Raw genomic sequence first — 12578 nt, 5'->3', positions numbered from 1 at the left:
GTTGTGAGGTTGGTATTGAGACTTTTTCTGTGGAAATTTGCTGTATGTGCCCGTGAACATTTTTCAGCACTATAAAAGGCATATAACCTACTTTTAGAATTTATAGCATGGTTCCATGTAACAAATCCAAACAATATTTCTTTTTACATGACTATTTGCAACCTTTAAAACTGGTTAAAGGTTTAAATCAGGTTAAAACTCTAAATTAAACCTGGTTTCTGTTTCTCAAAAATTATATTGTGACATCAATATTCACTGCAGAATGTTACAAAAATTCCATTAAAAATGTTCACATTCTGATTCCAGGCCATTTGTTGTACATTAAAAACAGTCTTGCATATGCCGAGCTGATTGAAGCTCTTAATGCAGTGATGCAGGAATAAACTTAAACCTGTAAATCCTTTAATGCGCCTGGTGTAAGGTTTACTGTGTGTCCTTACCCTACTACCGTCACAGCTCCAAGATCCACATGATAGCCACTGTTATGACACAGCCTTAAAAACAGCTTGTGAAACAGATATTCCTCATTGGTTGTTACGTAATTTTATTCAGACTAAATTCGGTTATGGCGGCAGGGTGGTGCAGCAGGTAGCGTCGCAGTCCTGCTCCGGGTGACTGTCTGTGAGGAGTTAGGTGTGTTCTCCACGTGTCTGTGTGGGTTTCCTCCGGGTGACTCTGTGAGGAGTGTGGTGTGTTCTCTCTGTGTCTGCGTGGGTCTCCTCCGGGTGACTGTCTGTGAGATGTTTGGTGTGTTCTCCCTGTGTCCGTGTGGGTTTCCTCCGGGTGCTCCGGTTTCTTCCCACGGTCCAAAAAAACCCGTTGGTAGGAGGATTGGTGACTACAAAGTGTCTGTAGCTGTGTGTGTGTATGCGTTGCCCTGTGAAAGACTGGCCTTATGCCCAATGATTTCAGGTAGGCTGAGACTTTCAGAAGTAAAGATGGGGAGGGGTTCACCACTGTGGAAAACTGCACAGACAAATATTACAACAGTTCAAGAAGAAGATTTCTCAACTAAAAATAATTAACAACTTAGGGACATAATAATATTAAAAAGACTGAGCTCATTTAGTGTGGACTGAGATAAAGTGGAAAAGCTTTGTGGTCTGACACATCTAAATTTTCTGTAAATCAAGGATGTCTGCAGGCTAAAGAGAAGTGGGACACCCACTGAAAACGGTGCATTATAAACGAAAAAACGAAAATGACTATAACAGAGACCCTAAGCTGTTGAGCAGCTGAAAATAAGACAGTGGACACAGGGAGTACACACCAAACTGCAGTAGATTTGAGTAGTTACATTGATTTCCTCAAGGTGCTCCGGTTTCCTCCCACGGTAGGTGGATTGGTGACTCAAAAGTGTCCATAGATGTGAGTGTGTGTCGCTCTGTGAAGGACTGGACCCCTCTCCAGTGTGTGTTCCTGCCGTGTGCCCAGTGATTCCAGGTAGGCTCCAGACCCACGGCAACCGCGAATTGGATAAGCAGACAATGAACGAATATTGTCTTTGTGCTGTTTCAATTATAAAGGGGTTTAAATGATTTGCACATAATTGTATTTTGTTTTATTTACATTTCGCCATTATTGGAAATGGGGTTTTTAAGTGGGTGAGTGGAGCTGAGAGAATGGAAAGTCTTACCATAACATTATGACTACCTCGTTTCTACTAGGGTGACCAGATGTCCTCTTTTTTAGACTTAGAAAATGTCCGGCCGGAATTTCACAAACGTCCGAGATTTTGTTTTTTCTAGAGCTTACATAGAATTTGGAGAAGCGTTTCGTTCACAAACTAGTCCCGCCCTCCCCTACTCCGATTGGTTCGCTGGAGTGAGAAGGGGGCGTGGTGAAGTAGCCTAAAATCTTCTGATTGGACGGTCTGACTGTAGAGCTACACTTATTGGTCGATAACCTTCCTGTAAACATTTAAATGGTCAGTCCTCACGTCAGTAGTCCTTGTACCCTCATCTCGAGCAGCTAGGCCGAAACGTAAATGTAAGTTCTCGGATGAATTAAAAAAGAAATTCCCATGTGTAGCAAATAAAGGTGTAAAGGACCTAAAAGCACACATAGGTTCAGCAATGCACACAACCCCCCCCATGACCATACAGGTTCACGTTGTATTCCTACAATTAGACTGGAGTCAATTTTTTTTTGCTCTGCAATCTTTGCCCCATTTCACCCTATTCGTCAGTGCTTAGACCAAAAAAAATGACCACAGATGTTTAGACAATTTTTTGCTAGGAGCCCTAAGGTCCTGGCTTTCCTGTGCATGTTACTTTGACATGCGCCACCTACCTAAATATTGCTACAGACCATGTACATCCCATCCTGGGTATTCCCTAAAGGCAGTGTTGTCCTTCACAAGGGTAACGTCTTGTTAAACTGTCAGAAAATTTGTCTCTGTGGGGGTACTCTCAAGGAAACATATTTGTACCTTATTTTATTATTAATGTAGATTTTCAATAATGTGTTGATTTCATAAGCCCTGATTCATCTCCAGGACTTTTATTATGTTTTTTTTTTTATATATATATGACACAGTTATATACTGAAAGATTAAAAACATGTATCTCTCCTTCTGGAGAAGATAATGTATTGTACCTTTAATGAACAAAACTAGACTTTTAAACACTGTTGCACCTGTGAACACTGTGAAAATTGTTCGGTGATGATTTGAGGATCCCTGTGAAGGACTAGTGTCAGTGATCCTGCCTTGCACACAGTCTCTGGCCAGTGGCCCCACCACAACCCTGAACGGGACAAGCGGTTACAGACTGAATGAATGATTTGAGGAATGTGAAGTTCAACATTTTGCCTTGGCCACTACGAATTCTCCAATTTCAACTCTGTAAAGCATCTTAAGTGATGTGCTGAAAAAAACAAGTGAGGTCTGTGTATGACCCAGCACACAACTTGCAGATCAGCTGTTGTTGGTACTAAATGCCATCTGTCAGAAAAGAAGGTACTTTACAGGTAATTTATGCTATGTGTAAATATACCAACAGTGGCTTTAAAGTCCAGGTTCGTTTCCTAAACATACATTATTTTCTTTTCTCCAGAAGAAGCAAATGTTTGTAAACTTTTATTGTACAACAGACCCAAATAGGTCCTGGAGATAAAATGTTTCATACGAATCACTACATTTATGGAGAGAGAGATTAGTCTCAAAATACTTTACAAATGTGTAAATGTTAATCCACAAATTAAACACAAGTCACAAATATGTTTCACTTCCTCTCGAGGGTTTTTGGATTTTGAGACTTTTCTTTGGCACTTCACCCGCTCCAAATACAAATGTGGCCAGCAGGCGAACGACCTACCGCTAGGAGGCACTGTGGTTCTACTTAGTGTTTCAGGACTGACCTGTTGCAGCCGCAGCAAAACAACCCCCTGAAACAAATCACCCGTCTTAAAAGTCCAGTCTCAGATAAATAAATACGGCTTTCAGTGTCCAAATACGGGACGATTTTAACATATTTTATTTGACAACCCTAGTCTGCAGCGAAGTTAGGGAAGTTCAACTGGACGTTAACGTCGTTAAATGTAGGGCACCTTCAAAAATGTTCCCCACTGATCCCCCGCTCCTCAGTCTGTGATATGAAGCTGAATTCAGCGGCGTATTCGGTTTTTGTTCGAACCTCCACATTAAATATTGCCCAAATGCGTCACCATTTAAGTTGGGCCTCACGTCCTAATACAACAGTGCCCCCTGGCGGTGGGCCGCTCACCTTCTGGCCACATTTGTGGATCAGGCTGCATTTGTATTTGGATCGGGTGAAATGCCAAAGGAAAGAGGAAATGAACAAATACACGCCACGGAAAACACGAGTGTCTTGATCCACAAACAGATTCACAATTTACAAATACATTTCGAGGCATCGACTTTACAAATATATGCTTAATTTAAATAAATGAATTTATTTTCCCATAAAATGATGATATATCTATGAAAACCAAAACATGTATTTATGAATGTAACTGAGACACAGAGGGATGTATTCATTTGTAAACAGTGAAAAACGTGACTTTAATGTGTTTAATTTGTGGATTAACATTTACGCATTTGTGAAGTATTTTGAGACCAACCTCTCTCCATATACATTTATGTTCCTTAACTATAGGTACCCTACGAATTTGTACCCATGAAAGTACCACCACAGTGAGTTTTTCTGAGTTTGGGGCAGTCCTGTCTTGAGTTAAAGCATTCCAGTGAACTGAAATACTTTGGGAATACACTACACTTCAATATGTCAGGGTCATTCTGGAAGCAGGAAGAGGGTGTACAGTTTTAGGCAGGTTGCTTTCATGCTATATTTGCTCATTTTCTTGAATATTAAAAGTACATACTTGGAAATTGGTTATGGTTCATTCATGATCAGAAGAGTTTTCCTTGTGTTTTCGCTTTTTAAATTCCCAACAAACAATCCCTGATCATTTGTATGCACATGCAATTACACAAAACCAGCAATAATTAATAAGCCACAAAAATATTTGACAATTTGTTGTCATGGCCTCGCTGAAAGGGTGAATCCTGAATATGTTTAATACTTTTTTTAAACAAGTAAAATTAATTTATGGTTAACAATCTCATATTAACTCAACGTACATCAATTAGACACGACACCAGCATTGCTCTAGCCACCTGATGTTTATGGGCTGTATTTCATGGCTGACCAGGTATCTCAACCATTTGTTTTGAACTTTCAAGTCAGTCCAATCAGACTGTCAGTGGTATTCACCTCTAAGAGGCTTCATGATTACCCTATTCATGAGTTATTTAAAAAGACCATTCGATACAATGTTTTATGATGACGGTGCTCAAGATTGCACAGAGGGTGATTGGAAATTAAAACGCCAAACCATAAACATTTAAACCAGATTTATTTATAACAACGTCCAGAAAAATGGCTCTACTTCTCGCCCTGCTGCTGGTCTGGCATGCTTCTGATGATATCAGAGTCACCTGAGGAGACAAAACAAACTGATCAGCATCATCTGAACCAGATGACTTGGATCTACTTGACAGACCTAGCAAAATTTATAACAGTGGTCACTAAAAGCAGTTATTGTTCTTTATTACTGTCATTGCATCCTTGAAGCAGGGGGTGTCTAAAGGGCAATACTCAAGCTGCTCAAAATAAATAAAAAAAATAATAATAAGCCTCTTGGTTTTTAAACTGCACATCACTCCATTTCCCATTTAATTTTAAAAATCAGTAATCATTCTTATTCATAAGCAGCAAGTCATTGCAGCTTTACTTCAACATTAATTCTGAACCATCTTTCTTGTAAAGCTACCAGACCAATTCAAAATGGACTGCTGGTAAATTTTAAGTAACTGTCTTAAAACAATTATTAAAAAGACACTTTACATTCAGTTGCATGTTAAACCCATGAATACATACCAGGGTCAATGATGGCCAGTGTGCACACTCTGTAGTATTTTCCACAGGCTGTGCCAAGTTCAATGTTGTTGCCACTGTAGTGGTGAACACCGGTTTTTGCCAACATGGCATAGTACTCAATTTCTGATTTTCTGGAAGCAAAATGAAGAAATACATTGTGTAACTTGTTATAAAGTCAAAAGCTGCTGTACAAATTTGATATATAGTTCGAATCCACCAAAGTACACCATATATAAAGTATTGACTACACACACAACCTGTTTTCATTACCAGGGCATGTGTTTCATCCATTTGTAAACAAAATACATCAACTTACATACAAGACCTTCTGTACTTACAACCAAACCTAACCCCCCCCACCCCAAAAAAAGGGTAAATTTTAAAGATGACTGCTGTATCTTTAAAAGGTACCGTTTCACTGTACATTGAATGACAATCTCCTGATGACACAAATATTTACACATGGTATTCATTGGTGGATTGAACTGGCTTTGTTCCATAACTGTTGGGCATCATATAACTATCATCTGCAATAAACAGGTCGGATCAGAGATGGCAGAGAAGGTGGAAAAATGCATGGTCCAATAGATCAGGGAACTATTACATACAAAATAAACTTTATGAAATTAGCAAAAATCCATCTATTACACATACCAGCTGGGATCTTGTGTAAAATAAACAGTGAAGTGTGATTACCTGAGTGCAGGGCAGTTGTTGGCCAGGATAACCAGCTTGGCTTTGCCTTGGCGAATCATCTTCTGTGACTGTTTGTATCCCAGAACATATTTGCCACTTTTCATCACCAGCTGGAGTCTGGAGTTGATGGACTCCAAGGACTTTTTCTGCAATGATAAAAAAAAAAAAAAAAAAACAAGTTAGGAATGGAACACCAGTTTCAAACCGACCCTATAGGCATTTAACATTTTGATTGAGGTATATTATCAAACGAAGGAACTAAGACCGTGTGTGCTCTATAAAATTAATTTGTCATTTCACTACATCCCTTTATCACTGTTACAGTACACTCCTATCAAACAATATTGTAATGCATCTGGTTTACTGTATAAAACTATATGGTAACGTTACAGATCTTAAGAGAAACTAAGCAACGAACAAATGTTTTTCTAAAGTTTACACTACTGGTTGAGATTTACATAAGCTGTAACACCGGGTTTAAACGACCTCTTCTGTTTTTCTCAAATAAGTGCCAAAAAGAGATCAGCGATTAAACAAATCCAGCGTCCAACTGAGTACAAAACACATCGTTGTCAAAGAAAAAAAAACCGGATGAGGCATACAGTTGATTAAGCAGCAGTTTACCGAGCCTCGTTTCCACCTTAAACTAGGGCCCTGAGCGTAACTGCTGTATCTATCATTTAAGGTCCAACTCCGACAGCACCAACAGACCCCAGGATAAATGTCTGTCGCATCTGGTGGTTAACCACTAACCAGTTTGATATTTCACAGCCCTTTAAACACTATCAGGCCAGACTGGAGCGATGTACGAGCAGTATACGGCACTAAACCGCGGATAGCCGCATTAACTTCTCTCCCTCTCCCTGTGGCTCGAAGGGCCGCGGCTCCACGTGAAATTCACTCACCGTTTTCTTAGCGGCCACCATCGTTGCTCTTCAGTCTGCTCCGGCACCTGAACACAATAACACACACCTGAGTCTTTCATCTCTCACTCTGACCCAGACAGCGGATCCAAACTGCGCCTTTAAACAGTTTATTTTCTGAATTTGTGTCAGAGCTGCTCTTACCGCCTGCAGATTCACAAGATGGCCTCGTAGAGAAAGGACCTCCCAGCATGCAACGCTTTCCTACAAACACGCGTGGTTATCGCGAGAGTACGATACCAACTCGCTCCCTACAGAGGGAGCACTATGTGATTCATTAAAGCCTACACCCAGACAGTGCCCCCAAGTGGGGATTGTGTGCACACATATAGTTCACATTTGGTTTTTATCAGCGGCTGGGTACAAGAGAGAATCCGCAACAGACTATGTAGGGCGTAAGGAGCAGTTTGAATTTCTGCCATTCTTTTTAACTGCATATTGCCGCCATACGACTAAAGAAAATACAATTAAAGACAATAATGAGTATTGTTCAGGCAGGCATTCCACAGAACAACAAGCGCTGGAGGCTGCTTTAAAAACAGCGTCATCTGGAGGATACTTGCTTAAATACGCCTTTACTAATTAAAAATCTCTATATATTTTGTTTTTATGTAAATATTTATATATATATTAATCGTGATGTTTTTACACACACTCACACGTATATCATGAAATAATGTGTATGTTCTATCAAAAAAATAAGATAAAATATTTTTTCAATTACTGCAAATTCACTGTATTTAAAAACTTTTTTTTCACACATCAGATACGCTTTTATACGTAGGAGGTGTGGCCTGTCGGAAGTCGGGTGTGAATTAATAATTACGCAGGTACTGTCCAGTCAGTCTGGGTGAGTTCAGAGCAGCTCTTCTCGCTGTGGTCAACACTGCTCCTCTGCCTCTTTATGCGCAGCTCTGGAAAAAGCGCGTCTATCCCAACACTATCTTTAACACAGGTTTCCTTCTGCATTTCTGTGTTAACAGGACAGAATGGGATGTACTGCTAGTACTCACACAACAGCTCAAGACACAACTCGACCTAACTCCAAACCTGAGGACTGCAATGGGACGAGCGCTCCAGGTAAGAGGTTTATTCATTCTGTCAAACTGGCTGATTAGTCGGGTGTTACTGATGGGGATGCTCTCATTATATTAAAAATTATGATTTCATGGTATTAGACTGACTGGCCTTGGTTGTGGTGTAGTTACAGTTAAGCCAATCCTTGCCTTTTGAGCCAAATTATAAAATGTGTAGTGGGCTAAATGTCAGTAATGCACTGACTTATTAAGTTAAAAATTGCTTTTAGTTCAAGGCTCTGATTTCTCAAGAGAAGCGGTTAAAATGGAAAATAATATTACCTTTATTTTCTACAGGGAAAACATTAACGCAACTGTACACTCACAATTCCCCGTGCTACTTTACTCTGTAAAATATTATATATATATATTATAAGCTCTACTATATTTAGTATTGATGTTCAGTCTGAAAAGTACAGCAACAATTAAAAAAAAAAAAAAGCAAAAGGAAATACTACAGGTGTCTCCCTTATTTAAGAAGATTTTGTCTAAAATATTCTTTCTCTGTGGCCCAGCTCAGAAATTAATATGTCAGCAAGAACTTTCTATTATACGATAATTAAGTCCAACAACAGTAAATATAAATCAACAGAATTGGGTGTATTTTAAGGCGCATTGGTGGCAGATCAGTGTCACATTATGAAGGGAATCATTTCTGTACTTTTTTCTGTAATTTCTCCCAGTAAAATACAACTTGACTGAAACGTCATCCCATCCTTTAAGAGTGCAAAGAGTTTACCCTCACTATTCACCTCTTCCACTTAGTGTCAGATGTAATTTAAGATCACTCAGTTAATAATGAAGTTTCCTGGTTTGTCCACTAGCGATTCAGTCACCTGTTGTTTGCATTTGACTTCAGTCACCATTATCGGTTACTTAAACAAACGTTTGCTATTCAGGGTTGTAATGGAATCATTTTTCTTTTAGGTTATTCTTTATGTGCAAAAAGTCAGGGACCATTTTTTATTAATGTTACATTTCCAGTCAAAACAGCCACCAAGTTCAACTTAATCAGGACAAAGGCAGAGCAGACTTATTTATTAGAAAATGATGTAAAAACCTCAATAACTAAATGTAAATTATTTTACTGTTTAATTTGTCCACATTTATTACAGCTTCCGATATTTTCACAAGTTTTGATTACAGTCTCTGACACTCTGACCTATGGGTGACCAGTCCTTTCTTCCGAGGACACCAGGAGCTTCTTTGTTTATTTGCAATTTTTCTTCTTTTGTAATTATTTCCTTTTCTCAGTGACGCCCAACTTAGGGTTGTCTTCTTACAGTGTAAATTGCAGAAACATCTTTTAAAATTATTATAATATAGATATAGAGCTCACTCTTTTAAAGATAAAATATTTAAGTAGATTTTACCTGATTTTGGCACTTCTGGAGGTCTACAAAGTCATGGATGATTATTGGGAATGACAATTTCTCCATATGATACAATATTGTTTTGAACCTCAGTTCCTGAAACTTCTTTTTTCCTTTTTTTGTGTGTTTTTGCCTCTTTCTTAGACAGATATACTTAGACAGTATATCTTCAGAGCACTGAACTGATGATAGCTAATGGTAGTTTAACAAATGACAGGCAGTGCTTTGCATAGCATTGTGCATTCTTGAAATGAGTAAAATGAATAAAAGTTCAGACGATAATTACTGTGCCAAACATATTTTCCCTCTGGTCAAAATAAATATATTAAACCAATAACATGCAAATGTCCTAATCTCCCATTCAAAGGAACAGCTACTGAAAAGACAGAATGTGAAGCAACAAATGAGTCCCTTCCAGAGGCTGCCAGTGAAAATTCAGAGGGAACACAGATCTCTGAAACAGCTGCAGCTGAAAACCAGTCCCAGTCTGAGGCTCCTGCAGCTGACTCCTCTGCCGAGGCTGCTGCAGAACAAACACCATCTCAAGGCGAAGGTACTTTGTTAAACATAACACTCATCTCCAGCTTCTGACCATGCAAATACACTGGTCATTTCAAACAAGCATATCTCCACATGCAAAACCTGCCATACTCTCTTTTTAGTGGTCATGCAAAGAACAGTCCTCTTGTCCTGAGAAAGCTGTTTGGGCTTTTCTTAAACAGGTCAGTGAGGGATTGGACTAAATGCTGGAACAGACAGTGTGTCACTTTCTTATGAAACATTTTTGATGAAACCAGGAAAGGACACATACAAAAATATAGTGTTCTAATAAAACTTCGGACCCACCGCAGCCCTGAACTGGATAAGCGGTTACAGACAATGAATGAATGAATGAATGAATGGTATTGTTTACCATTAAAGTATAAAGGATATCTGACATTTTCAATACAGTAAAGAAATAAAATAAAATGGAAACACAATTTTTCTTGTATCAATGCTACACAATTAAATTGAACAGTGATCCAAATGGCTCCACTGTTCGATGATTGACAAGTCCATTTCTGCCCTGGTTAAGTTTCGCTTTCCTCTCCTAGGCCTCCCCTCAGGCTCTGTTTCAGAGGGTTTCTATTACACAAGAATTTTCTGTCACCTAATGAACTAACTGAACTCGGGGCAGACAGTACTGAAGTTGAAAGACCTCAGATGAAACAATGATTATTTGAACATTAGATATATATCACTATTTTTAATGATGGTTCATAAGGTGATATTTGACTTATTTGCATGTTGCTTCGAGCAAACTGCACTTACCATGGGAGTGCTATTGATGTGCTATCATGGACTGAGTTTACCTGTCAGGTTCCCTTATAAGTCCATGCCCTAATGACAGGTTTTTATTACCCTGGATATGATAGTCTCTGTTAGGATGGAGATTACAAATGTAAACACCAGTGAGTGGACTAATGCAAATGTTTCTGTGAATATGAGGACAAGATATTTTAACTGTATCACATGGCAAACCATCACGAAGAACAATGTATAATAATAAGACGTTTTATGACGTTATATCATTTCTACACGGGGTGTCCAAAAGTATCCAGATGTCCAACATATCCTCTGAGAAGAATTGCAATAATAGGGAGTTTGCGGCTCTCTCAGCCTCTACTCTTCTGGGAAAGCTTTCCATTAAATGTTGGATCATTGCTGCTGGGATTTGTTTCCATTTAGCCACAAGAGCATTAGTGAGGTCAACACTAAGTTTGGCCAATTAAGTCTGAATCACAAAAGGCCCTCTAACTAAACCCAAAGGTTTTCTTTGGTGCTTCATCACTCCAGAGAACATTGTTCCACTGCTCCACAGCCCAACACTGGGTCATTTTACACACCACTGGTCAGCACTCGTTATTGCCCAATTTTACTGCCACGGTGGCGCAGTCACGCAGCTCCAGGGACCTGGAGGTTGTGGGTTTGAGTCTCGCTCCGGGTGACTGTCTGTGAGGAGTTGGTGTGTTCTCCCTGTGGGTTTCCTCCAGGTGCTCCAGTTTCCTCCCACAGTCCAAAAACACACATTGGTAGATGGACTGGTGACTCAAAAGTGTCCGTAGGTGTGAGTGTGTGTCTGTGTTGCCCTGTGAAGGACTGGCGCCCCCTCCAGGGTGTATTCCCGCCTTGCACCCAATGATTCCTGGTAGGTTCTGGACCCACTGTGACCCTGAACTGGATAAGTGGTTCCAGACAATGAATGAATGCTTTTCTATAGCGATCCCATAGCTTTATCGACTCATCTGTAGACCTGGGTCAGTAGGGAGTTTAGCACCTTTGTGCTGACTCCTTATTGTCCCCTTAATGTAATCAAATAATATTAATTAATTCATTCATTCATTATCTGTAAGCGCTTATCCAGTTCAGGGTCGCGGTGGGTCCAGAGCCTACCTGGAATCATTGGGCACAAGGCTGGAATACACCCTGGAGGGGGCGCCAGTCCTTCACAGGGCAACACAGACAGACACACATTCGTGTCCACGCGAACACGGGGAGAACACACCAACTCCTCACAGTCATCTGGAGCGGGAATCAAACCCACAACCTCCAGGTCCCTGGAGCTGTGTGACTGCGACACTACCTGCTGCACCACCATGCCGCCCCCAAATAATATTTTTACTGTTATTTGATTAACCAGAGCACTGTTTTGATCCCTCTTTGTAAGTTATGCTAATAGCAATAAAATACAGTTTACTTAATATCAGAAATGAAAAATTTCAGAAAAAAAAAAGACAAAAATCCTGTTCATGGAGGGTCCTCTCAAATAGCTGAATTTTAATGACTACTGTAAAAATGGTTAGTCAGAAAATTAAAAGGTGTGTCTACCCCGTGACCATGAACGGACCAGAGACATCCATAGATCTCTCTGGGCCAGCCTGGCCTGACTTAAATTAGCATGTAAAAATAAACTGTTGGTCAGATTTCAATATAAATCTATTCAGCTTTCAAACCTTCCATCATATATTTATTCTCTCTGACTTGTATGAGTGTGAAATGTTTATTAAAAACATCCACTCTTGTTGAAATGTAAATATCTAATAAATGTCCCCAAAGTGGTTCATTCTA

At 39.6% G+C, this 12578-nt stretch overlaps 1 protein-coding gene across 1 annotated transcript; it reads right to left on the bottom strand.

The window, feature by feature from the left end:
* Positions 1 to 4861: 4861 nt before the first annotated feature.
* rpl30 (ribosomal protein L30) lies at positions 4862 to 7275 on the bottom strand. The gene is made up of 5 exons (XM_066675015.1): positions 7166 to 7275; positions 7004 to 7050; positions 6099 to 6244; positions 5403 to 5533; positions 4862 to 4960 (listed from the first exon to the last, which is right to left on the bottom strand). Exons 2-5 carry the CDS (start codon positions 7022 to 7024, stop codon positions 4908 to 4910), a joined length of 351 nt encoding a protein of 116 aa, XP_066531112.1. The 5' UTR covers positions 7025 to 7050; positions 7166 to 7275; the 3' UTR covers positions 4862 to 4907.
* Positions 7276 to 12578: the final 5303 nt, after the last annotated feature.

The sequence above is a fragment of the Hoplias malabaricus genome, chromosome 6 (assembly GCF_029633855.1).
Source record: "Hoplias malabaricus isolate fHopMal1 chromosome 6, fHopMal1.hap1, whole genome shotgun sequence".
Classification (NCBI taxonomy): domain Eukaryota; kingdom Metazoa; phylum Chordata; class Actinopteri; order Characiformes; family Erythrinidae; genus Hoplias; species Hoplias malabaricus.
This window is presented reverse-complemented; position numbering and strand designations above follow the sequence as displayed.